At 39.2% G+C, this 27,478-nt stretch overlaps 1 protein-coding gene and 1 pseudogene across 2 annotated transcripts in view; one reads left to right on the top strand and one right to left on the bottom strand.

Moving 5' to 3' along the window:
- The first annotated feature begins 2,814 nt into the window (after positions 1 to 2,814).
- Positions 2,815 to 27,478, top strand: part of Ncapg (non-SMC condensin I complex subunit G) — a 61,436-nt gene continuing 36,772 nt past the window's right edge. For both annotated transcript variants that reach the window (XM_045161589.1, XM_004656081.3), the window contains exons 1-9: positions 2,815 to 2,995; positions 4,288 to 4,491; positions 5,117 to 5,345; positions 9,620 to 9,765; positions 10,030 to 10,114; positions 11,669 to 11,861; positions 12,298 to 12,447; positions 15,461 to 15,601; positions 16,936 to 17,059. In XM_045161589.1, the coding sequence (XP_045017524.1) occupies positions 2,885 to 2,995; positions 4,288 to 4,491; positions 5,117 to 5,345; positions 9,620 to 9,765; positions 10,030 to 10,114; positions 11,669 to 11,861; positions 12,298 to 12,447; positions 15,461 to 15,601; positions 16,936 to 17,059 (1,383 nt within the window). In that variant the 5' untranslated portion in view covers positions 2,815 to 2,884. The remainder of the gene's footprint in view (positions 2,996 to 4,287; positions 4,492 to 5,116; positions 5,346 to 9,619; positions 9,766 to 10,029; positions 10,115 to 11,668; positions 11,862 to 12,297; positions 12,448 to 15,460; positions 15,602 to 16,935; positions 17,060 to 27,478) is intronic.
- Positions 24,738 to 25,493, bottom strand: LOC105943851 (annotated as a pseudogene).

Here is a 27,478-nt window from a genome sequence, read left to right as displayed (position 1 = left end):
ACTCTGTTGCTGAAGACTCCACATACTTGTGCTGCAAGGTCACTGAGAAATCCTGCTGGAGCTGAGCTGAAAACCTCCTCTGAGTAAACCACATAACAGAAAGCTAGAAAAAGCTATGTTACATGCAGTTCCATGGGAGAGAGAGAAATCAACAGTGGGGATAAACAACAGTGGACACTGCAAGCCTTAAATTTGGCCAGCTGGGCCAAATGAGCCAATGGGTGTAATAGTGGCATGTCTGTTATGGGGAACATCAACCACTCTATAGTTGGACTGCAGTCCCACTCCACAGGAAGGAATACATGCCTGGTACTGAAAAATCTATGATGGGGGAAGTCATGAGCCCTAGGGGTGTAATGTCTGCTGGTGTCTGGCTAAATGTATATACTCTTTTCACCAAACTGCCCAGTAAGCACTTCTCTTAATGTTTATACCCATGTATTAATTCTACTCTCACTCTGGTTAGAGGTGCTTCTCTTTTCAGATGGTGGTGACCTCGGAATGGCTCAGAAGGCACCATAGTGCTGAGATAAAGTGACAGAGTAGTGCTCAGCACTGAAACATCTCTATCACACCTTGCAAGGCTCAGGATCCATTTTAGAAGAGGTAGCAGAAAGAATGTAAGAGCCAAAGGAAGGGTAGGCCTGTTTACAGTGCACTCTTCCAGAAACAAAATGGCCTGGATATCCATGACCTTGCAATGCTGACAATACCTACACAAGACCATCATAACAGGAGAAAAAGATGATGACATCAAAATAAAAGAGAGACTGATTGAGAGGGGGAGGAGATATGATGGAGAGTGGAGTTGCAAATGGAAAGTGTGTGTGTGGGGGGGGAGGGAATTACCATGGTTTATTGTCTATAATTATGGGATCTGTCAATAAAAAATTTAAAAAACCCAAATTTACCTACTTCAATCTGAAAAAAATATTCTGTGATGTTAAGTATGTTATTGAGAAAGAAGTGGTGTCTTTTAAACTGTTGTCTTATAGTTTTACGGTTTTCATTTCAAACAGGTTGCAGGATTACTCAGAGCACTGTTTAAGAGACTAACTACTGTTTTTATTCATAAGGAATAAGAAAACCTCTGTTTGAAGACATGCAATTTCTACACATATATCTGTGATGCCTATTACTCCTTTATGTTTCATGTACATATTTTTTTCCACATCAATACTGGATTAACCTTGACTACTCTGTATACTTCTATGTATAATTAAGCTATCAATAATGAATGATTTGCTATTTTGCAACTCAGTATTGTTATGACACATATTCTTTAATTTTTGTTTTTTTGTAACCTACTGTTTATTAAGGATGTGAAGATGTTATTTTTCTTTCCTATAGTATTAAAAGCAAAAGCCAAGAGCCATATAGCCCTTACAATAATGAGACCATGACATTTCAATTTAATATAGTTGGATGTGCATGGTGGCAGAGATAGGAGGATCACTGAGTTCCAGGCCAGCCTGAGACTACATAGTGAATTCCAGGTCAGTCTGGGTTAGAGTGAGACCCTATCTCAAAAAAAAAAAAAAAAGAAAAAAAAATTAACGTAGCATATTTGCAAAATTTCAGTGGAAAAACTACTGAACAAAACAGCATTATTTAAAAAAATCATAATCACAATGTACCTATACTGACCTCTGGTGGCCAGATTTCTCATATTTTAGTAACTGACAAAAAGGAATGACCTTTCATTGTGAGGTAGCCAGATAAAATACTGCAAAAAGATACACAAAGCATCAACGGAATGAAGCCAGCAAATTAAATATGGCCTTACCAAGGGTTAGTATATTCTAACTTTTAGTTTATCAGTTGACTTCATGTTAAAAACAAATGGCATATACAGTGGTTCTCAAAGTACAAAATAATTCCGTATGCTCACTAGCCACATGAATTTATTATCGAATTTCATGTGGCTAGTACAAAATAATACCCAAATGCAAAGAGTAAAATGAATGTAAACTATGTTGTTAATGATTTATATTGATATATACCTGAAGTGATTTTGGATATATTTGATTAAAAAATTTACAACTCTTCTAGGTTTCTTGCTCAATTATATTTTTGAAGCATTATGTAAGTACATGTATGTTACATGATATTTCATAGATTCTCTATGCTTTTGAGCTCTCTGGTTAACTAGTAATATCATTTTTGTCCATTCTGAAATTAGACACCTAAATTTCAAAATTAAAGGCAGTCAACAGCCATGGCATTCGTCACTTTAACACTTATCAATAGTTTCCGGAATTAGAAGTTAAGCAGAATACCTGTGGCACATTCAAAAGGTAGAATCCCATAACCACCCCTGTCTCAGTCTTCTCATCTTAAAAGGAGATTGAAATTATTTTACAGGGTTTATTTATTAAACGTAGGACCATTGGAGTGGTATATGTCATGTAATCGGCCCAACATCCTATGTTATTATTAACATATCAATACAAAGTTCAAAACCCAATATTGATTGCAAAAAGCCAGATGCACTTATGAGTACTCCGTCCACAGCAGCCCCCCTTCCCCCCGTCCCCTCCCCGCGTCCCCCCGCCCCCGCAGGTAGCAACCTCACTACAGCTTTCGGACAGCACTTCCGGCCCAGACCCGCCCCCTAGAAACGCCTCACTCCTCAGGGAGACCGCCGGTCACACCCCAGGCGCTTGGGTGTATGCCGCGGGGTTTGATGGGCTTGGCCCCGCCAGCTCTCGCGGCAGTCTCGCGATATTCGCCCCTCCCGCGGGAGATATTTGAAAATTGTGGCGGTAACCACGCCCTGGGTGCTGCGGGGCCAGCTTGCCAGGGCCGAGGTGGGCCTTGGGGCAGGTGTTTTGTCGGCTGGTTGGTCAGCAGTATCCGGGCCGGCGGCCGTCGTCACGGCGCCATGGGAGCGGAGAAACAGCTGCTGTCTGTGAAGGAGGCTTTTAGGCTGGCGCAGCAGCCGCATCAGAACCCGGCGAAGCTGGTGGTGGCGCTGAGCCGCACCTATGGCTCGGTAAGCGGCCCCCTCGGCGCGGCCCGGCCCTGCGTCCACTCTCCCGTCCCCGGGGCAGACGGTGCGACGCCGCGCACTCTCCCTGCAGCCCTGCTTGCCTGCGCGACCCTCATCAGTGTGACCTGAGGGTGACCGCAGCCATATGGCTCGCGGTGTCTCCTGGGCCGAGCCAGCGGCCCTGGGCGAAATCCTCACGGGTGTGCCGCCTTTGCTTCTGTGCGTGAGCCTAGCCACCCTTCGGGGCTTTGGCGGGGGCCGGGCTCGTGGAAATCGACCCAGGAACCAAGTGCTTGGCCGCAGTGTGCCCTGAGCGTTGACATTGTCCCCGGGCTTTTCAGTTCACAGCAGAAAAGCCAGCCGTCCACCCGTCAACCATCTCCAACATTTAAGTTGAATTCAGTCACCAAATACTAAATTCATTATTAAGATTTTGTCCTTCCAATTCATGTTGATAGCATGTGTTTGTATTGAGTGACCCGGAAGAAAGGGGACAGTGAATATAGGGGATGATAAATGATGTTGGAGTTCAAGAAAGCTTGCTAAACAAATAAAACAGAGTTTTGAGGATTTTGAGATAGGATATGAGAGTGATGGGAAAGGCTAAATAGGATAAATGCAAATGAGTTATTCATGAGGGAGCTTATTTAAACCAACTTGATAATAAACTCTTTGAGAATTCAGGGTATATATAAAAAAGGAATACTTTTACTGCCAAAATTCATGCTTTGTCCTCCATGAAAGATGCAAACTATATGCTAGAGAGGATTTTTCAGGTTTATTTCTCTCTCACACTGGTTTTCAGAGTTTATCAAAAACCATTTAGTTTTACTTTAGTGTTTTCAGCTGTATTTAAGTGGGTGAGTAAAGACAAAGGCATTGAGATCACAAGCAAATAGCTTTATAAGTCCGCTAAAACCCAAGCCTAGTAATCTAAAAAACAAAAAAGAAATCCTGAGCTCTGATTTCAAAGTTTTACAGTTTATAGTAAAGCACACACAGTAATGTTGAGCATAATATGATTGGTTGCTTCTTACTTCCAGCTCTAGGCAGTAAAGGAGGTAGGGAAACGTAGGCTCAAAAACGCTGAACAGTCTGTTGCAGATATTCTTGTTTTACCTTTTCTCTAGTTCCCCCTTATCACCTTCGTACTGGGCTTCAACATTCGTATGCCTCAGACATGTGGCTGTCTTTCCTATTATGTAAGGGGCTGTGCCCTCTGACCACAGTATTATGGTAATGTTGGAACTAATTTTTCTCATTGCAGTTTATGAGGAGTTTCTTTTGTCTTTCAGATGGATGACAAAATAGTTTTTCAGGAGGAATTTGTTCATTACCTTAAGTATGCTATGGTGGTCTATAAACGTGAACCTGCTGTGGAAAGAGTCATAGAATTTGCAGCAAAGTTTGTTACTTCATTTCACCAATCTGATAATGAAGATGAGGAAGAAGAACAAGATGGTGGCATTTTAAATTACCTGTTTACTTTTCTTTTGAAGGTACTGTGAAAACTAGCACTTTGTGGAAGTAATGTAGACAAGTTTGCTATGATGTTTGTTTATTTTATACAATGAAGTATTAGATGGGATTAGAGATTTAGCTCAGTGGCTGCCTAGCAATTACAAGGCCCTAGGTTTGGTCCTTAACACAGAAAAACAGTCTAGTGACAGAAAAGATATGTGAACAAGTATCTTTTAAGGGAAGTCTTAACTGTCATTAAGATTAAGATTTTTTGCTCCAGTTTTAAATTTTTAATGGCCTGTATAAATTAGCTCTCACATGTTTATTTGAAATGTTTTCTGTTTTGTAAAGAATCCTTACAAGAAGGATATGCTTTTGTAATTTAGCAAATGTTTCTTCAGACTGTTTGAGACTCTGTAAAAGATATTTAGCATGCATACATGTAGCTTTTCTACAAGTAATAAGTTACTGGTGTCTTTGTGATCCTAGAGAGCAAATTTGGGGCTTTGCATTTACTAGGTATGTGCATTACCACAGAGCTATAATCCCATTCCTCTTTTTATGTAATGTTTTGAGACAGTTATGAATAGATAATGTTAAAATAGTATTGACTATTTGGGAAAGGTGTGTGACAAGCAGTGACTCTGGATGTGTTTTGTGTAGTCTCATGAAGCAAACAGCAATGCAGTCAGATTTAGAGTGTGCCAGCTTGTAAACAAGCTTCTGGGAAGTATGCCAGAAAATGCCCAGATTGACGACGATTTGTTTGATGAAATCAATGAAGCCATGCTTATTAGACTCAAAGATAAGATTCCAAATGTGAGGATACAGGCAGTTCTGGCTCTTTCTCGACTCCAGGATCCCAAGAATGATGAATGCCCAGTGATTAATGGTATGTGTTGTTTCCTAAATCTTGTTTTAGTGTTGCTGATTTTAATTTCTTAGTAATTTTTTTTGGGGGGGGTTCAAGGTAGGGTCTTGCTCTAGCCCAGGCTGGCCTGAAATTTACTATGCAGTCTCAGAGTGGCCTAGAACTCTTGGCGATCTTCCTGCTTGTGCCTCCCAAGTGCTGGGATTGAAGGCATGCACCACCACGCTTGGCATCAATTTTTATTATCTAAGATAGATAGTATGTGTATATGTGCATGTGTGTATAAGAATATAGTACCTAACCATTAACCATTGAACAACTTTAAAAACAGAGTATTGGGGCCTGGAGGGATGGCTAAGCAGTTAAAGTACATGCCTGTGAAGCCTACGGACCCAGGTTTGATTCTCCAGGTCCCACGCAAGCCAGATGCACATGGTGGTGCATGCATCTGGAGTTTGTTTGCAGTGCCTGGAGGCCCTGGCTTGCCCATTCTCAGTCTCTGTCTTTAATAAGTAAATTAAAAAAAGCAAACCTTAAAAAAAAAAAAAAGAGTATTCAGGAGGCAGAGGTAGGAGGATTAGAGGATTGCTGTGAGTTCGAGGCCACCTGGAAACTATAGTGAATTCCAGCTTAGCCTGGGCCAGAGTGAGACCCTACCTCGAAAAACCAAAAAAAAAGGAGTATTATCTGTACCTTTGAAAACTGCCTTTTTTCTTTACCAGTTGAATCCTTCTCTCTCAGAGGTAACATTTACAGTGAATTTTGGATTAATGACTTCCTGCTTTATTAAAGAATTAAATTTAAATAACTTAGTAACATGCCTGTCTCACTATTAAGGTTTGCTTGTCATTTTGTGTTATACATGTTGTATTTTTCTGACTTTAAAAAATATATATATTTTATTTATTTATTGGAGAGAGAGAGAGAGAGAGAGGGAGAGAGGGAGAGAGGGAGAGAGGGAGAATGGGTGCACCAGGGCCTCCAAGCACTGCAAACAAGCTCTAGATGCATGTGCCCCTCATGCTTCTGGCTTATGTGGATCCTAGAGAATTGAACCAGGATCCTTTGGCTTTGCAGGCAAAGGCTTTAACCAGTAAGCCATCTCCCCAGCCCTTTTCTGACTTTTTTCCTTCAAATTATTTATCATTCTGGTATCTACAACTACACATTTGTATTTCTCTTATGTAAATACATCCTGTTATATGGAGTTAACCATATATTATTTCAAGTTAATGGCCCCTCTAGTTATTTTTAGTTGCTTTGCTTTTTACAAACAGTGCTAGGAATGTTTGTACATGGCTTTTTATGTACAGGTCATATGGTTTTGTATAGTATATACATGAATCAGTAACAGTCATCAACTATGCATAATTGTATATGCTATACTTTTATATAGCTAGCAAGGCAGTGTTTGTTTACATCAGTATCACCACAAATATATTATCAATGCAATGACATTATGGCAATTTATGACATCATAGGGTGGTAGGAATTGTTCAGCTCCATCATAGCCTTATGGGACTACTGTTGTTTAGGCAACCTGTCATTGACTAAGACATCATTATGCATGTACAAGCGACTGTATATATATATCTATCTATATATAAGACATCTATCTATCTATATATATGATATATATAGATAGATATATATATATATCATATCTATCTCTATATATATGTAAAATATATATATATATATTTTAATGATGCCTCTAATGTGTTTTGCCCATTTTTCTAGTAGGGTTTTCTTTTAAAAATCAAAATGTTAAACTTATAGGTAACATTATATAGCTGTACAAAAATTAATAAAGATTATCTTTAGGATAAAATCAAAATTTTAATTCTTAGGGTACTTTATATATTTTGAAACAAAAACATATTTGTTTGCTTTAGATTGTTCATTGTGTCACAGTCTTGAACATCTTTGGTTAAAAATATTCTTTTCTGGATGTGGTGGCACACACCTTTATGAGAGAGAAGAGAGAGAATAAGCATTCCACTGCAATTGAACTCCAAACGTTTTTGATTTGGGGAGGGAGAGAATGGGCATGCCAGGGCCTCTAGCTACTGCAAATGAATGCTAGATACTTGCATCACTTTGTTAACTGGCTTTACATGGGTACTGGGGAATCAACCCCAGGTTCTTCGGCTTTGTAGGCAAGTGCCTTAACCACTGAGTCATTTTTCTAGCCCTGATTTGCATTTTTTTTTTTTTTTTGATGCAAGCCCAAGAGAGTGGCCTTATTTTTAAAAAATGGGAGAGTAAGAGCAATAATTGGGTCAGTAGGTCCTTTAGCACTGTACTGAACTCCAGATGTGTGGACCACCTTGTGCATATGTGCAGCCGTGTGCTTGGATCACTGTGTGTGGCTTGTGTGGGATCTGGGGAGTTGAAAATGGGACCTTAGACTTTATAGGCAAGCACCTTAGCTGCTAAGCCATCTCTCCAGCCCCTGATTTGCATTTTTTCCTTTTTTGTTTTTCAAGGTAGGTTTTCACTCTAGCTCATGCTGACTTGGAATTCACCATGTAGTCTCAGGGTGGCCTCAAACTCCTGGAAATTCTCCTACCTCTGCCTCCCTAGTGCTGGGATTAAAGGCGTGCGCCACCATGCCCAGATGATTTGCAATATTTTTAAAATATTTTTTAAATTATTTATTTATTTGAGAGTGACAGACACAGAGAGAAAGACAGATAGAGGGAGAGAGAGAGAATGGGCGCGCCAGGGCTTCCAGCCTCTGCAAACGAACTCCAGACGCGTGCGCCCCCTTGTGCATCTGGCTAACATGGGACCTGGGGAACCGAGCCTCGAACCGGGGTCCTTAGGCTTCACAGGCAAGCGCTTAACTGCTAAGCCATCTCTCCAGCCCAGATTTGCAATTTTTAATCCCAGTTGATTTTAGCCAAAAGGCTGAAAAGTGATGACTTTTTAAAATTTCTTATTTAAATAATGATTTACTTTATCCACAGAAGAATAGTCATATCCCTCAGACTAGTTATATGGTTTTTCTTTTTCATTTGGGCATATTATACCTTCAGGTATATTTGTACATTCTTCTGTTTCTCTGTTCTCTTTGTCCCAATCAATTTTGATAGCTTGTAGTAGTTGATACGTTTTTGGTGCTAAATTATATTTGATAGCCAACATGTGCTTAATAATGATGCCCAGGGACAAGGTATGAAGAACAGGTAAGTAAACATGTTTAAGTATAAGAAATGAGCTTTGTGTGGGGGTGGGAAGGGAGAGAATTACCATGGGATATTTTTTTATAATCATGGAAAATGTTAATAAAAATTTAAAAATAAAAAAAAAAAAGAAATGAGCTTTGAGGGCTATTGAGGTGGCTCAGCAGTTCAAGGTGCTTGCTTGAAAATGGGGTTTCTTCCTATGAATCCAACCAGAAGCTATTTATTTATTTATTAATCAATCATTAAATATCAAAATAAGGGCTATAGAGATGGCTTAGCTGTTTAGGTGCTTGTCTGGAAAGCCAAATGACCCAGGTTTGATTCTCCAGGACCCATGTAAAGCCAGATGCATAACGTGGCGCTTGTGTCTGCCGTTCATTAGCAGTGGCTAGAGGTCCTGGTGCATTCATTCATTTCCTCTCTATCTGCTTCTTTCTCTCTTTCAATTAAATAAAAATAAGATATTAAGAATGTCAGAATAATAGATCCTTTATAAAATCATCTTAGCTTAAACTGCCTGCTATAATAAACTTTCTCCTGACTTTAAGGGTTGTTTTTAGTTTTAGCCTTCATTCTCAGTATGTTTAATATTATCTCATACTCTTCTTGGAAGGCAAGTTGCTTAAAAAAAATTTTATTCAGCTAAAAGTAAATACATAAGACTAAAACATAATATCTTTATGACTTAAAGAAAAATGAAAATATTAGAGTGTGAGATACTGTGGTAGTTTGAATAGATGGCCTCCATTATGTTTTGTTAGTTTGTAGTTTGCATCTACAGCCACCTGGCTGGAGGCAGGTCGTGGGTTTGAGATTTCAATATAAAAATATGCAAAGTATGCTAGCTGGAGTCCCTGAAGTGTGCTGTGCTGTGTGGCTTTTGACCTTTGGGCTACTGGCTTATGTTTCTCTCTCTGCTTGGATTTGTGAAAGCAGGCCATCATCTGCCATTATGAAATTTCCCCTGGATCTGTAACCTTCAATAAATCTCTTTCTCCATAACTGTGCCTGGTCTGGAAGTTCATCTCAGAAATCTGAAGGTGTCTGGAACAAATACTGTGTAAAAATTTTTTTCATTGTTACAATGTATTATTTTATTTTTAGCATATGTTACTTTGATTGAAAATGATTCAAATCCAGAAGTTAGGCGAGCAGTATTGTCATGTATTGCACCATCAGCGAAGACTTTGCCACAAATTGTAGGACGCATCAAGGATGTAAAGGAGGCTGTCAGAAAGCTGGCTTATCAGGTAAGTAAGTTCAGTGTCTTTTGTAGGCATATTCTTTAAAGACAAGCCATATTAAGGTACTGAATAATACTTAGTAAACTAATGGTACTACTAGTTAGGATTTCTTTTAAAATATAGGTAATTTAGATAGAATATTATTGTATTAAGTGTATTAACAGATACCAGTTACTGTGTTCTGGTTTATTTTCTATAACTAATGTTGTATTCAATAAATAAATCTACCAATTTCATTGTGACTTATAACTGTTTTTTATTATCTTTTAGGTGTTAGCTGAAAAGGTTCATATGAGAGCTATGTCCATTGCTCAAAGAGTAATGCTCCTTCAACAAGGCCTAAATGACAGATCAGGTAAGGATATACAACTTTGTAAATGTTAGTAGCTTTTGAAGGCAGACTTGCTGAAGTTTAGGAAACACAATCATAATTGAGATTAAAGCAGTTGTTACCCCAAACTTGTAAGAATATCTTAATATACTATGTCAAAAATTAGGGCTAAGGATCTTGTTTTTTTAATGTGTGTGTGTGTGTGTGTGTGTGTGTGTGTGTATACACACACACATTCTTGGTACTTCTTTATTTATTTGAGAGAGAGAAAGAGGCAGATAGAGAATGGGCATGCCAGGGCCTCTAGCCAGACACATGCACCACCTTGTACATCTGATTACATGGGTACTGGGGAATTGAACCTGGGTCCTTAGGCTTCATAGGCAAGTACCTTAACCACTAAGCAATCTTTGTATTCCTTAAAAATATTTTTTATTTATTTACTTGCAAGCAATGAGAAATAGAAGATAGATAGACAGAATGGGTGCACCAGGGCCTGCAGCTGCTGCAAATGAACCCCAGGGACATGTGCCTCTTTGTCCGTCTGGCCTTACATGGGTACTGGGGCATTGAACCTTGGTTGTTAGGCTTTGCAGGCAAGCGTCTTAACACTGAGCTATCTCTCCAGCCAGAGGTTTTGACATTTTGAGGGAGCAACAGTTAGTTCTTTCAGACTTTCTGTACTTTACAGAGGGAGAAACAAAACTAAATTTTATGCAGCTAATTTATGTCAGAAGTTGGACAGAAGCTCATTTCTCTTTCTCTTCCTTAAAAATAATTGTCCTTTTTCTAGCTATCTTAATATAAATGTGTTCTGTACATAAGAAAAAATCAGGAATGATTTTATACCTGTCTAGTGCCCACCACCTGCATCTGTTAAACTAGAGAATCTACTTATGGGAATGATATTTTTAAAATTCCTAACACCCATGAGAAGTCAATTTTGATGTAGCAAAAAAGCCAACTTGAGTTTAAATACATTGTTAAAGACATGATTAGGATGGCCTTAAATTGTAAGAATTAGTTTGTTTATTAGTGATGTATGTTTATTATGATCCACTACAAATAGAAATCATATCATACCTGGGCATCGTGACCTATGCCTATAATCCTAGCAGTTGGGAGGCTGAGGTAGGAAGATTGCTATAAGTTTGAGGTTATCCTGAGACTAATTCCATGTCAGCCTGGGCTAGAGCAAGATCCTGCCTCAAAAAAACACAATAAAACAAAAACCCATTAAAAAAAAGGAATGTCTTAAATGAAATCAGTCAACAAGTGAAATGATAGATAATATGTATTCTGATACCCACTGAATCTGGAAGAGGGAATCTTTTTCTGTAGGTTCTGATAGAGGTTGGTTATTTGATGCTTAGCCTGTTCAATTTGTATTTTTACCATGACTTTTGTATTTATTTCTTTACTATGTGTTGTTCTGCCTGTGATCTTTATTTATAGTATAAATATCAAGTTGATATTAACATTGATTGATAAAAGTTAATTAAAACAGAAAATGCAAGAACTGAAGGCTGACAGGGGTCAAGGAAGGTGGTTGTATACCTGTTTCAAATACTTTAACAGGTGCTGTGAAACAAGCAGCGCAGAAGCATCTTCTCCAAGGCTGGCTACGTTTCACTGAAGGAAATATTTTGGAGTTGCTTCATCGGTTGGATGTGGAGAATTCTTCTGATGTGGCTGTCTCTGTTCTTAATGCCTTATTTTCAGTTACTCCTCTCAATGAACTGGTGGGAGTCTGTAAAAACAATGAAGACAGGTACATAAAGGTTTTTTGTTACTTAAATTATACAGATATATTTAAATTGAACTTCTGCAACTAAAATTAGTTTTCTTGAAAAAGTCTCTGTTTTTTCTTTTCTTTGATGCACATCTTCTTGCTGTGCTTTCCCTGTAGTAGAGGTCAGTACTCTTTGTTACAAACTGCCATTCACTACTTAAGGTGTGCCTCTATGACTGACTTTTGCATGATCCCCACTCTGCACCCCTGTCACATGTGGCTCGTTTGAGTGCTTCTGTGGCTTTTTTTTTTTTTTTTGTCTGTTTGCTTTCTAAATTCCTTTATGTGTGGATAAGTTTGTGAATTTGTAATGAAAAGAATGATGGTATAAGTTGAATCTGCTTCTTATTGCCATATTCAATTTCTTAAGTGGGTATAAAAGTCTGCTTTCTCTTATTTCTTCTTCTAAATGAAGGAAATTGATTCCAGTGGAAGCATTAACTCCTGAAATTTCCTTGTACTGGCGTGTCCTTTGTGAATATTTGAAATCAAAAGGAGATGAAGGTGAAGAATTTTTAGAGCAAATTTTGCCAGAGCCTGTAGTATATGCAGAGTATTTACTGAGGTAAATTGTTATTTCAGTTTGTACTTTTGTTGCTGTCTATGCCAATCTCAGTGCCCTTACTCAAAGTTATGCTTGATGGGGAATAAGTTAAAAACCGTGCTTTTGTACATGTAAGGATATATGGGTATATGCGGTTTCTAAAGAATAATCCTGTGGGGCTGGAGAGATGGCTTAGCGGTTAAACGCTTGTCTGTGAAGCCTAAGGACCCCGGTTCGAGGCTCAGTTCCCCAGGTCCCACGTTAGCCAGATGCACAAGGGGGCGCACGTGTCTGGAGTTCGTTTGCAGAGGCTGGAAGCCCTGGCGCGCCCATTCTCTCTCTCTCCCTCTATCTGTCCTCCTTCCCTCTGTGTCTGTCACTCTCAAATAAATAAATAAATAAATAAATAAAATTAAAAAAAAAAAAGAAAAAAAAAAGAATAATCCTGTGTTAGTATATTGAGAGAACCAAAAGATAAAGGTTTAATTTATGTTGTGTCCCTAAAACAGGTAAGATCTGATTATGGAAAAAGGTGCTAATAATAATTTGGTATTTTTAATTTTTATTTATTTTTTGTTTTTGTTTTTTTGAGATAGAGTCTAGCCCAGACTGACCTGGAATTCACTATGTAGTCTCAGGGTGGCCTTGAACACATGGCAATCCTCCTACCTCTGCCTACTGAGTGCTGGGATTAAAGGCATGTGCCACTGTGTCTGGCTAATATGTTATTTTTTTTTAAGGAGTCATTTTTATTCATTTATTTATTTGACAAAGAGAAAGAGGGAGGGAGGGAGGGAGGGAGGGAGGGAGGGAGGGAGGGAGAGAGAGAGAGAGAGAGAGAGAGAATATGGCCATACCAGGGCCTCCAGCCACTATAAATGAACTCCAGATGTGTGTGTCCCTTGTGCATCTGGCTAATGTGGGTCCTGTGGAATTGAACCTGGGTCCTTTGGCTTTGTAGGCACGCACCTTAACCACTAAACCATTCCTCCAGCCCTAATGTGTTATTTTTTGAAGTTGGTTGGCAGATAAGAAATATTTCAGGGTTTGTGGACCAGACCATTCCTATCACAGTGACTCAGCTCTCACTACAGTACACATGCAGCTGACTACAAAAATAAATGAATATGTCTTATTTTCTGATAAGATTCTCTTGACTTATTTTAATTTTATATAATAGTCACATATTACACTTAAAAATTTATCATTTAAAAAAGGTTCCCCCCCCCCCAGGGAGGGTCTCACTCTGGTCCAGGGTGCCCTCGAACTCACGGTGATCCCTACCTCTGCCTCCTGAGTACTGGGATTAAAAGTCTGTACCGCCATGCCCAGCCATAAAAAGAAGGTATTTTATTTTAAATTTTTATTTATTTATTTGAGAGCGACAGAGAGTGAGAGAGAATGGGTGCGCCAGGGCCTCCAGCCACTGCAAACGAACTCCAGATGTGTGCGCCCCCTTGTGCATCTTGCTAACGTGGGTCCTGGGGAGTGGAGCCTTGAACGGGGTCTTTAGGCTTCACAGGCAAGCACTTAACTGCTAAGCCATCTATCCAGCCCAAGAAGGTATTTTTTTAAAAGTAATATTGTGTATTTGCATGGGTTGGCGTGCATGTGTATACATCAGGGCATCTTGCTGCGGCATATGTAACACTTTTTTTTTTTTTAATTTGGGCATGCCAGGGCCTCCAGCTAGCTGCAAACAAGCTCCAGACTCATGCACCACCTTGTGCATCTGGCTGATGTGGGTCCTGGGCAATTGAACCTGGGTCCTTTGGCTTTACAGGAAAGCGCCTTAACTGCTGAGCCATCTCCCCAGCCCTAAAAATTATTCTTGGCTTGCAAACTACAGAAACAGGGATTATGCTGGATTTGGTATAAAGATGTAGTTTCAACCTCAGAGGATGAAGTGTCATGGCCAGTTGTTTTTTCCCTTTTTTCTTTATTCTTTCTCTCTCTTTATAAGTCAGTGAGACAATTGGCACACCAGTGCCTCCAACCACTGTAATTGAACTCCAGACATATGTGCTATCTTGTGCACATGTGTAACCTTGTGCACTTATGTCACATTGTATGTCTGGCTTATGTGGGACCTGGAGAGTTGAACATGAGTCCTTAGGCTTTGCAGACAAGCTCCTTAACCACTAAACCATCTCTCCAGCCCTCATGGCCAGTTTTGTTAAAATCTTTTTTTTTTTTTTTTTTTTTTTTTGAGGTAGGGTCTCACTCTAGCCCAGGCTGACCTGGAATTCACTATGGAGTCTCAGCGTGGCCTCGAACTCACGGCAATCCACCTACCTCTGCCTCCCGAGTGCTGGGATAAAATCTTTTTATGTAGCTTACCTTTAAGCTTTTTTCTAAATACAACTTTTTCTTAAATTATATTGATTACAAACTTCTTCATATTTTACTTTAAAATTATATGAGTTAAATATGCATTCCTTTTAAAATTCAAAAACCTAATTACTTAAGATAAAAATATAGACTATTTTAAACATTTACTTCCCTAATTCTATCATTATTTTAAACAGTTTGGAGTATGTACTTTTAAATATGTTTCTCTGCTTTCACATTCAGTATTTTTTTTTAAAAATATTATTTATTTATTTATTTATTTGAGAGCAACAGACACAGAAAGAAAGACATATAGAGGAAGAGAGAGAGAATGGGTGCGCCAGGGCTTCTAGCCTCTGCAAACGAACTCCAGATGCGTGCGTCCCCTTGTGCATCTGGCTAACGTGGGACCTGGGGAACCGAGCCTCGAACCGGGGTCCTTAGTCTTTACAGGCAAGCGCTTAACCGCTAAGCCATCTCTCCAGCCCCACACTCAGTATTTTAAGTGCATACTTGCATTTCTTTTTTAAAAAAAATACAACTGTTTCTTTTAACTGTTAAAATATCTGAAATCATAGTTTGGTATATGTAAATTGTTCTATAGTCTTTTGCAGTGTTGGGGATAGAACATAGCTAGAGCCTTGCACAATCTAGGTAAGTGCTCTTCTGTTGAGCTACATCTACTTTATTCTGCTTGTTTTAGTTACATTCAGAGCATTCCAGCAGTTAATGAAGAACAGAGAAGTGATTTTTCCTACATTGGAAATTTGATGACAAGAGAGTTTATAGGTCAGCAATTGATTCTTATCATCAAATCTTTGGATACCAGTGAAGAAGGGGGACGGTATGTGTGTTGGTTACTTTCATTGCTGTTGTGACAAAATATTTGATAAAAAGCAACTTATAGAAGAAAGGGTTTATTTCAGCTTATTGTTTCAGGCATGGAGGAAGGAGCATGAAGGAGCTGGTCACATTCAGTTCAGGAGTCTGAGAACACTGGATGCTGGTGTTCAGCTTATTTCTCCTTTTTATTCAGTCCTAGACTCTAGCCCATCGAATGGTGCCACCCACAAAGTAGGCCTTCCTATTTCAGTTAACCTAAAAACTGCCGACCTTATTTGACCTGGAAATTCCCTTATAGATATGGCCAGAGATTTATCTCCTAATTGATTCTAGAGCAGCGACAATATTAACCGTCACAGTATGTCTAAATGTTAGCATTTGATCTAATTCACCTTTCTAATTTCTTCTATTAAAATATAGTATTGACTAAATATAATTTATCCTAGCACTGATAAGTTTACTTTTTCCTTTCCTCTTCTGTGTATTATAGTATATTTATGCAAATAATATTCAGTGATAGTACATGTTCCAAGAATATAAGAAATATGTTGTTAGGTGATTTTGTTGGTATGCAGATATCATAGTGTGTACTTACACTAGCCTAGAAGATAGAGGCTTGTTTGATGTGTCCTTTTGGTACACTCGAGATGATGACACTTGAAGCTGAACATGTTGGCACATGCCTTTAATCCTACCACTTGGGAGGCAGAGGTAGGAGGATTGCTGTGAGTTTCAGGCCACACTGAGACTATTGAGTGAATTTTAGCTCAGTCTGTGTTAGAGTGAGACTACCTCAAAAAAAAAAAGAAAAAAAAAGAAAAGAAAGAATGAGATTATGAAGCTGCTGCTATCATAACATGACATACTAATTTACATTCTACTTTTACAGTTAGTAGCCCTCTCAGTAACTGTAGAGTAATGCTAATGAGTATAGTTCAGTAAATCCATGAACCAGCTAATTATCTGTCATCAGATATCATGTGTTTTACTTAATTATATGTTCTGTGCACTTATATGAAGGTGGTTTGTTAATACTAACATCATCTAGTTCAATTTCAAAGGGCAAATAGGACTGATGTCTTAAAGGTTTGGTTCACCTATGGTAGGTTTTAGTGTTGATTTATTAAAAGCCCATAGTGTAGCTTATGAAAATATGTTGCAGAATCTGAGGGTTTTTTTTTTTTTTTTGCCTAATGTCTATACTATGGATTTTGTACCTCTAGTTATAAACAAGCAGAAAAACAGAGTAATTTAAGTCTGTAGAGTAAAGAAAGTGCTAGAAAATGTATTTTGTCATAGTGGTATTTAAAGTAAGATGGATCTTTCTGACTGCAGGAAAAGACTGCTGACTATTTTGCAGGAGGCTCTTATTCTGCCTACAACCCCTGTATCCCTGTTTTCTTTTCTTGTTGAGAGGCTGCTTCAAATCATTATAGATGATAATAAAAGGATACAAATTGTAAGTACTTTTCCTCATTTTTTTGTTTATGAAAGAGATAGAGAATTGGCATGCCAGGATCTTAGCCACTGCAAATGAACTCCAGATACATGTGCCACCTGTTCGCATGAATTACCTTGTGCATCTTGTTTATGTGGGTTTTGGGGAGTCAAACCTGGGTCCTTAGCTTCACAGGCAAATACCTTAACTGCCAAGCCTTCTCTCCAGTCCCTTTCCTCATTTTTCAGGGGGATAAGAGATTTTGGTCAGTGATGTTAGAACTTCTCATTTTGCTTTTTTAAAAGTTTTTGTTGTTGTTGTTGTTGTTACTTGTACGTCATATCCCATCCAAACCATATCACAATGCTTTAAGGTTAATAATGCTCTAATATTACACAGTATTTACAATAGAGTCCATATTGCCAAGAGTGGAAAACTTAAGATCCTTGTCTTACCATTAGCCCAATAATGGTATATTTTACTATTATTATGAAATATCTCTTCATCTGTGTAAAGAATTTGAAAATAATTTTTAGACTATCACATAATCATTGACAGTTTGAAACAAGAATTCATTGAAGGGATTTGTATGAATTTTAGTGTCTTTTTGTAGTTGCCAGCAAGAAAAAAAAAGAAGGTCCCTATAATTCTGAGGTTTTTAAAAAAAAAATCACTCAATTTTATTTCCAAGAGATAGTTCTTTCTTAAAAGCTTTTAGTAATGGGGGGGGGGGGGAAGAAAGTTGTAACTTCTAATGGTTAATTTGCCTACTTTATTAAGTAAATGCTAAAATGACCATCAGTTTTTAAACTTTATTTCTATAGGTATCATTCATTCTGGCATTTTTAGAAACAACTTTTTTAGTTGATTCTCATTCCCTACCTCCAATCACCAACTCTTCTCCCCCCCTCAGTTCCCTCCTCCCTCCCCAGTATCCTTCCCTGTTCTGTTTACATGTCACACATGTCCTTTCACCCTTCTCTCACCTCTCTTCTAGCTCATCTCGTTATCCTCTCTTTTGGTGATGGTTCTACCTTAATATATTTTGTCCACATTTACCCCCTTATGTATATATGTACTATAGACGTGATAAGCTAGGACTTACATATCAGAGAGAGCATGTGATTTTGGTCTTTCTGAGTTTTCCTCACTTAACATGATTCTTTACAGGTTCATCCATTTTCCTACAAATTTCTTTTTCATTTTTTCAGTTGCTAAGTAGAATTTTGTTGTAAATGTGTGCCATATTTTCATTACCCATTCATTTGCCAATGGGCTTTAGGTTGATTCTGATTCTTAGTTCTTATAAATAGAGCCACAATAAATATTGGATGTGCAAGTATCTCTACTAGTGTGTAGAGTCCTTAGGGTATAGTTAGATATAGTATGGGAGGTTTATTTATAACTTTTTTTTTTTTTTTTTACCACCATACTGATTTCCATAGTGGCTGTTCTATTTTGCACTCTCACCAGCAGTGGATGAGGGTTCCTCTTTCCCTGCATGCTCATCAGCATATATTGTCTGTTTCAGTTATAGCCATCCTGACTGGGGTAAAATGATATCTCAAAGGTGTTTTAATTTGTATTTCCCTGAAGCTAGACATATTGAACACTTATAAAAGTACTTATTGGCCCATTGTGTCTCTTTTGTAAACTGTTCATTTCATTAGCCCATTTGGTGATTGGCATAGTTATTTTTTTGGTGTTTAGTTTTTGTAGCTGTTTGTAAATTGTGGCCATTAGTCCCCTGACTAAGGTGTAGCTGTCAGAGATTTTCTTCTGTTCTTAGGCTGTCTGTTTGCTTTGTTGATGGTTTCTTTTGCTGTGCAGAAACTTTAATTTCATGTAGTCCCATTTGTTAATTCTTAGGGTTGCTTTCTGAGATATTAAAACCCTGTTCAGAAAGTTCTTGCCTAGGTCTGTATCTTGACACGTGTTCTGTTTTATTCTCTGTTTTAGTGATTTAGGCTTCCCACTATTACTGTGTCACCTAAGTGATTTTTTATGTCTTTTATGTTTGTTGTATGAAATTAGGGACCCCAATATTTGGTGCAGACATATGTATAATTGTTACATCTTCTTGATAAATTGATCACTTTGTTAATATGTAGTGTCCCTTTTTGTCTTTTCTGATTATTTTAGTTTGAAATCTACTTTTTCTCATATAAAGATGTCACTCCTGCTTGCTTATAGCTTCCATTTGCTTGGTAGCTTGATTTCTAGCCTTTCACTTGAGTTTTTGAACATCTGTACTGGCTACATGTATTTCTTGGAGATATCGGATACTTGGATTGTTTTTTTAATCCATTCATTTAGACTGTCTTCTTATTGATGAGTTGATGCCATTTACATTATGGGTTATTATAGAAAGAGGCTTGCTGTCCCTTAATATTTTGTGAGATGATGTTCTGATTGGCTGGATTTTTAGCATTTCTCTTCCTTTACCCTGAAATGTTTTTGTTTTTGTTTTTGTGGCAAGCCCAACAAAATTGACCAGTTCTCCTTTTTTTTTTTTTTGGTTTTTTGAAATAGGGATCTCACTCTGGCCCAGGCTGACCTGGAATTAACTATGTAGTCTCAGGGTGGCCTTGAACTTACGGTGATCCTCCTACCTCTGCTTCCCAAGTGCTAGGATTAAAGGTGTGCACTATCACTTTTTTTTTTTAATGCTAGAGATTAGGAGTGAAAGAGAGAATTGATGGGTCAGGGCCTCTAGCCACTGCACTCAAACTCCAGACATGTATCCCCCTTGTGCACATGTTTGACCTTGAGCTTGCCTCACCTTTGTGCATCTGGCTTATGTAGGACCTGGAGAGTTGAACATGAGTCCTTAGGCTTCGCAGGAAAGTACCTTAACCACTAAGCCATCTTTCCAACCCTACCCTGAGATTTTTTTTTTAATTTAATTTATTAGTTTTCTTTTCAGTAAATACAGGCAGTTTGCTACCATTATTTAGGCTCATCTGTGATCTACCCCCTCACATTAGACCCTCCTTGTTAATGAAAATGGGTCGTGCATTGTGGAGTTAGCCCCCAGTTATTGGTATGATAAATGTGTCTACATATCATGACCCAACATGTGACTCTGACATTCTTTCCGCCCCCTCTTCCGCAAAATTTCCCTGAGCCATGTTGGGTTCATTTTTGGTCTGCTTCAGTGCTGAGGTGTTGGGGGCCTCTGAGGCTCTGGCTCTCTGATTTGGTAGGAGTTGATTTTTCTCTGCGTTGATCTCCTTCCCCTTTGTGCTGGTATCCAGTTCACAGGAAAACATCACCCTTGCTTATTTCGCCAGTTGTCCTTAGTTTCAGTTGGGCCCCTTTTGAGGTATGTTGGGGCAGCTCTCTTCTTAGGATCTGCATCTATCTGGAAAAGAAGCAGATTCTCCAATGGAGAGTAAGTTAGCACCCAGAAAATTGAGATAACACTTACTTTTTTGATAGACAGTATGGTAGGTTTAGGCCCTCTTATACCCCGTGATTGATGGTAGCTTGATATTGTAGAGTGGGCTTGTGTTTGGGTATGGTTCTGACTTGTTTCCCAGCTCCAGCTATGGGTCTAATACCACTGAGTGGATCAGTTAGCCAAATCAAGAGCAATTGATTCCTCACCATGGCTGTGTACCACTATTGCACTTGTGTGGGCATCACATCCGGTTATTTGTTGCTAATTAGGTTAAATAATGTGTTGCTTGGACAGATCTTGGTCATTTCCCCCAGTCGCCTATGTAGCACCTTCTGGCACTAGACACGCTGACTGTCTGGGGACTGACTCTCTCCTGGCTTCCAGCCATGTCATTCCATTTTACGCGTCAGCTGCGTATGGAGTCTTCAGCAATAGGGTCTTACCACTGGCCTTTGGTGGGTCATCAAGTACTCTGACAGAAGTCTGTCATTGTTTTGGGAAACCTTGCAGGTTTCTCTGATCAAAAGCTCATTGTGGATGGTAGGCCCAAGCTGGAAGTGGGGGTTACAGGTCAGTGTCCACTAAGAAATTGAGGAAAAAGATAACTAATATACAAGAGTTAGAGAGAAGAGAGATAGAGGGGAGAGGGAGAGGGAGGGAGGGAAGATGTAGGAGATTTAGGTCAGTTTTGATCCTACCCTCTCCAGTGTCTTGTGGTTCAGGTGTTTCCTGTAAGGGTCTAGTGAAGGTTCAGCCATTTGGTCTGTCTTTTAGGAAGTAGAATTTTATGGTACCATTGCCGTTTGTGTCCAGATTACTGTTTTCCACCCTTTGATTCCCTCCCCGCCCTCCCATCCATCTTATTGTCTAGTCCATGAGGTGCTTGCTGGGTATGTAAGGCATCTTGGGCAGATTCAGGTTAGGTGTTGCAGATGAGTGAGACTATGTGTCAATTTTTTTTCTGTGATTGGGTAAGTTTGCTGAGAATGATCTGTTCCAGGTTCAACCATTTTTCCTCAAATTTCTTTATGTCGTTTTTTCTTACTGCTGTATAGAATTCCATTGTGTAGATATACCACATCTTTGTTATCCATTCTTCTAATGATGGACATCTGGGTTGATTCCAGCTTTTAGCTATTATGAATTGAGCTGTTACAAACATGGTTGAGCAAATCTCTCTGGCTTTTGGTTTGAAGGTTTTAGGGTAGATGCCCAGTAATGGTATAACTGGGTCTGTTGGTATTTCTATAGTCAGCTTTTTCAGGAGTCTCCATATTGCTTTCCAAAGTGGTTGTATCATCCTGCATTCCCACCAACAGTGAATGAGTGTCCCTGCTTCTCCACATCCTCGCCAGCATTTATTTTCATTGGACCTTTTGATGTTGGTTATCCTTATTGGGGTAAGGTGGAATCTCATAGTTGTTTTAATTTGCATTTCTCTGATGATTAGGGATGATGAACATTTTCTTAGGTGTGTGTTTGCCATTTGTATCTCTTCCTCTGTGAATTGCCTGTTTAACTCTGTGCCCCATTTTGTGAGTGGGGTATTTGTCTTCTTATTGTTTAGACTTTTGAGTTCTTTGTAATTTCTAGAGATAAGGCCTCTATCAGTTGGATAACTTGCAAATATTTTCTCCCATTCTGTGGATATTCTATTGGCTTTGCTTATTATATGCTTGTCTGTAAAGAAACTCTTCAGCTTCATATGATCCCAATGGTTGAGTGACTGTTTAAGAACTTGAGCCACTGGGGTTTTATTCAGGAAGTCTTTTTCCATTCCTATATCATGGAAAGTACTTCCTAAATTTTCTTCCAGTAGTTTTCGAGTTTCTGGTCTTATGTTGAAGTCTTTGATCCATTTGGATTTGAGTGTTGTGCATGGTGAAATGTGTGGAACAAGTTTTAGTTTCCTGCATGTGGTTATCCAGTTTGTCCAGCACCATTTGTTGAAGATGCTATCTTTTTTCCAGTCTATATTGTTTGGGCCTTTGTCGAATATCAAGTAGCTATAGCTGCTTGGCCCAAAATCTGGGTCCTCAAGTCTATTCCATTGGTCTATACTCCTGTTTTTATGCCAGTACCATGCGGTTTTTATTACTATGGCTTTGTAGTATAGCTTTATATCGGCTATGGTGATGCCACCAGAGGTGTTTCTTTTGCTGAGGATATGTTTGGATATGTGAGGCCTTCTGCCTTTCCATATGAAATTTGAGATCATTTTTTCTATCTCTGTGAAGAACACTGTAGGGATTTTCATTGGAATTGTGTTAAATCTATATATTGCCTTTGGTACTACCCTGAGATTTTGATGATGTGTTGTATGAGACATAATTGATTCCCATTTCTTCCCCCCCCCCCCCCCCCCCAGGTAGGGTTTCACTCTAGTCCGGGCTGATCTGGAATTCACTATGAAGTCTCAGGGTAGCCTCAAACTCATAGTGATCCTCCTACCTCTACCTCCCAAGTATTGGGATTAAAGGCATGTGCCACCTTGCCTGGCCCCACTTCATTATTGTTCATCTGTTTCTGGAGGTATATCCTGTTGTGTGTTCTTTCTTGTATTACTATTTAGTATTTTCTGTAGAGCTGGTTTAGTTGGCACAAATTGCTTCAGTTTGTGTTTGTCTTGAAATAACCTTATTTACCCATCTATTTTAAAAGGTAATTTTGCTGGATATAGCATTATCAATTGGTAGTCATTTACTTTTAGAGCTTGGAATATGTTACTCCATTCTATCCTGGCTTCCAGGATTGCTGAATGAAAGCTTTCTGATATTCCTACCTTTGTATGTGAGTTGATGTTTTCCCCTTGAAACTTTTAGTATTGTTTCTTTACTTTTGATTTTTCAAAATTAAAAAAAAAATTTACTTATGAGATGTGGGGGAGGGAGAAAATGGGCACACCAGGGCCTCTAGCCACTGCAAATGAACTCCAGATGCATGTGCTACCTTGTGCATTTGACTTACATGTGTTCTTGGGAATCAAGCCTGGATCCTTGAGCTTTGCAGGCAAGCGCCTTAACCACTCTCTCCAGTCCTGTACTTTTTACATTGTTATATGAGGTGTATCCTGCAGAGGTCCTTCTCTGGTCATTTTTTATAAAATACTTTATTTATTTATTTTGAGAAAGAGGAAGAAAGAGGCAGAGAGAGGGAGGGAGAGAATGGCCACATCAGGGCCTTCAGCCACTACACATGAACTCCAAATGCATGTGCCACCTTGTGCATCTGGCTTTATGTGGGTACTGGGGAATCAAAACTAGGTCCTTTGGCTTTGCAGGCTTTGCCTTAACTGCTAAGCCATCGCTTCAGCCCTTATGTTTTGTTTATTTATTTTTTAAGTTGTACATGTCTTGTGTTTTTTAAATTTTTTTTATTGCACATCACTCCTTTATTATACTGATCTGGAAAAGATTTAGTAGTTATGCCCAAAAGGAGAACTGAGCCCAAGTGGCAGGAACAAGTTACTGGAACATGATTTAGAAATGAGACATAGTGAAATGCACAACTTAGACAAGATTAAGGGGCATTTCATTTCACTGCCACAAAACAAGGTACATGAGGGATTCTAAGACACACAGCAGGAGGCACTCCTACACCACTTCTTCAAGGCAATGGATGGAGCTTAAACCATTTTGGTATGAGGAATGGCTTATTTTCATTACCACATGGAATTATTTTAACCACCCCTAGAAACCCCAGAAGGGTTCTTGTGTAGCATTACTTATAGACGTGTATGTATATGCATATATTTTCTTAAACTAAAGTAATGCATGAACTTAGTTCAAGATTGATCCCAGTGTTCTGGGGTCAGGAAGGAAATCGTTGTTTTCTTAAAATTATCAGGCTACATTCATATTCCACTGCAATGACTAGTGCTCCAAGACCTTACCATAGAAGAATGCAGAACAGGTTCTAGGCACAAAAATGGATTGTGGTTTCTCATTGGTTGTGCCTCAGCATGCTTCCTCCCTGACCAACTTCGCAGGCAGGTCCTTAGTAAACAAAGGGCTAGAAGAACTAGAACTACTACCTCAACTCTCCTGGGTAAGAGAAGCATTGCCTGGGCTTAGACCAAGGACCTGCACCTCAGATGTGGTATTCTGACTAGATTCTATGAAAGCAGTGGGTGCAGGAGAAAAAATACTAAAATGAAAATGGAAGCCTTTGGTCCCCATCTGCAGCTACAACTTAAGATCTTAAAGATGTAGTCAGTGTGATAGGTGCCAGGGAGAGGGGCATAGGGCATGAGGACAGAGCAGGTGTTCCTTGGGGAAGTAGTTGTCCAGCTGGCCTTCACTTGTCCTTGTCCTGGGCAGCCACGGCTTCCTTGGCTTTACACACAGTCTCTTCACCCCCCAGGAACTGCAGGGGCTTGATGGGCTTCAAGTTCTTTTCCAACTCATAGACAATGGGAATCCCAATTGGCAGGTTCAGCTCCATGATGGCCTCTTCAGAGAGACCCTCCAGATGCTGGACAATACCCTGAAGGCTGTTGCCATGGGCGGTGATAAGGACTCTCTTCCCTGCCTTGATCTGGGGGACAATTTCTTCATTCCAGAAAGGTAGTGCTCTGGCAATCATGTCCTTCAGACTCTCCTTGGAGGGTGGCTGGTCCTCACTGAGGTATGCATACCTGCAGTCCTTACTAATATTGCTGTAGAAGGGATGGTTGGGCTCTATCGGCAGTGGTGGGACATCATAGGAATGCCTCCAGATCTTTACCTGGGCCTCACCATGCTTAGCAACAGTTTCTGCTTTATTGAGACCAGTCAAACCCCCATAATGCAGTTCATTGAGGCATCAAGTCCTCACTACTGGCAATCACATCTGGTCAATGGCATCCAGCAGTGTCCAAAGCATTGGGATTGCTCCCTTATACACTGAGGTAAGGCCGATGTCAAATTCATAGCCAGCATCTCACAGCCTCTTCCCGCTGTGCTTCACTTCCTAGTGGCCCGTGAGGCTCTGGTCGTACCAACTGCTGAAGCAGTTCTCCAGGTTCCAGGCGCTCTCACCATGCCAGATCAGCCCCAGCTTGTAGGCGGCCATGGTGGAAGGCTAAGGATGCAGTGGCGACCAGGGCTCATCTTGTCTTTTGTGTTTGAGTGTCAGCTTCTTTGTCTAGATTTGGGAAATTTTCTATTATAATTTCATTGAACCATTGGTTGATTATTTTTGCATTTAGCTCCTTTTTCTACCCCTTGTTTTATGAGGTTGGGTGTCTTGAGTTTATCTCAGAGTTCTTGCAAATATTGGTCATATTTTTTAATTTTCTTGAAGTATTTTCTGAATGTATTGTCTTGAGTTTGCCCTGCATTCCTGAGATTCATTTTTCTGCATGATCTTGTCTGTCACTAGTGCATTTTGATGTGTTTTTATTTGATTGATCATTGCTTTCATTTCTATAATTTCTTTTTAATTTTAATTCTTTTGTAGAATTTCAGTTTCCTTGCTGAGTTTTTTTTTCTTTAATATTTATTACTTTTTTCCTTCAATTTAATCACTGCTTATTTCACTTTGGAGCCTGTCTTGTTGAGGTCTTGAATATACTTTTGATCACTCATCTGTTTATTTGAGGTTTCTATATGGTTGTTAATTGTTTTTAGCAGTAGAGCTTTAAATTTTTTTCCTGACATTTTACCTGTCTCTTTTTCAGCTCCCATTATACAGGAGTTGTGAGGTTGTGAGTGTTATAATGGTCTGTGGTCCTGTACTCTGTTTCTTTGTTGTGTCTTGGACATTTGTGGAGATAGATTGCTTTTTGTCCTTTTTGTTTCCCTCCTTTTCTTTTACAGCTTTATTTTGTTGTCTCTTTTGTTTTATATAATTTTAGTTTTACTAGGAAGTGTGTTTCTTTCTAGTTTTTAGAGGGTAGTCCCAGTGTTGACCTCCACAGGCTTGTTGATAGTTTTAGTTTTGCTCAGCTTTAGGATGCTTGCTTTGTTCTATTCTATTGGTTTACAAAGAGTTTGTCAATAAAGTATCAGTTGGAAAGGGTATGTGATTTATGGACTTTTTTCTTTTTTTTACAATGAAAAGGGTAACTTTCGGAGGTGAAATAAAGGAGGAATGGGAGGAGTGAAGGGAAGGAAGAGGAGATCTGGATTAGTAGATAAGTGCATGGACTGGAGGTATGCCAGGAAGAGTGGAAATGCTTGTAGGACTGGAATGTAGAGAACTAGTTTTTTGGTAGTGTAAATAGAGCCATGAGGGACAGTCATGATAGTCCATTTTGGTGGGATAGAGGCTTTATTAATAGGCAATTTTCATAATATATATAGTTTAAAAATGATTATTATGAACTTTACAGGATAGACAGATTGCATATTGTTCACATTCCCATTAGGATGTACTCTTATGTCCCCTCTACCTTGTCCCCCCTTTTTATGAGGGCCCTTATCAGTTGGGTTGTTGATATTTGCTGTGAGGTCATGAATGCAAAATCTGTCTCAGTAGGGGGGAGATGATGAGACCACTTGGGAGGGTGCAATGCCTCTGGATATACCTTCCCACCCTGTGCATCTTACAAGCTTTCTGTTCCCTCTTCCACAATGTTCCCTGAGCCTTGATGGGTGTGTTACAAGTCTCTTTCAGTGTTGAGCTGTCTGCATCTTCTGAATTTCTTCTTTGATGAGTTTTGAGTCTCCTTAATGTCTGTCTCCATTTCCCTGGAGGGTTGTCAGGCTAGTAGTGAGAACAGCACGCAAGTTTAAAATGCTACTTCCTCTGTAGTGTCTGCAGATGGGATAGAAATGACTCATCTTTTGCTAGGCAGTCAGCTGTCTTTTCTTTCTGCTTTTTTTTTTTTTTTTTGAGTTAAGGTTTCACTCTAGCCCCGGCTGGCCTTGAACTCACAACGATCCTCCTACATATGCCTCCCACATACTGGGATGAACAGCATGCTCCATCATGCCCACCTTCAGCTATTTTCTTGTATTGATGGATCTTGGTTCTCTCTGGTATTTCTTATGATCTGTTAAAAAAAAAAAAGAAAAAGCAGATTCTCCAAATAAGAATGAGAGTAGCATGGATCA

Source organism: Jaculus jaculus, chromosome 11 (assembly GCF_020740685.1).
Source record: "Jaculus jaculus isolate mJacJac1 chromosome 11, mJacJac1.mat.Y.cur, whole genome shotgun sequence".
NCBI lineage: Eukaryota > Metazoa > Chordata > Mammalia > Rodentia > Dipodidae > Jaculus > Jaculus jaculus.
The sequence above is the reverse complement of the archived record's forward strand: the minus strand, read 5'-3'. Positions and strand labels throughout refer to the sequence as shown.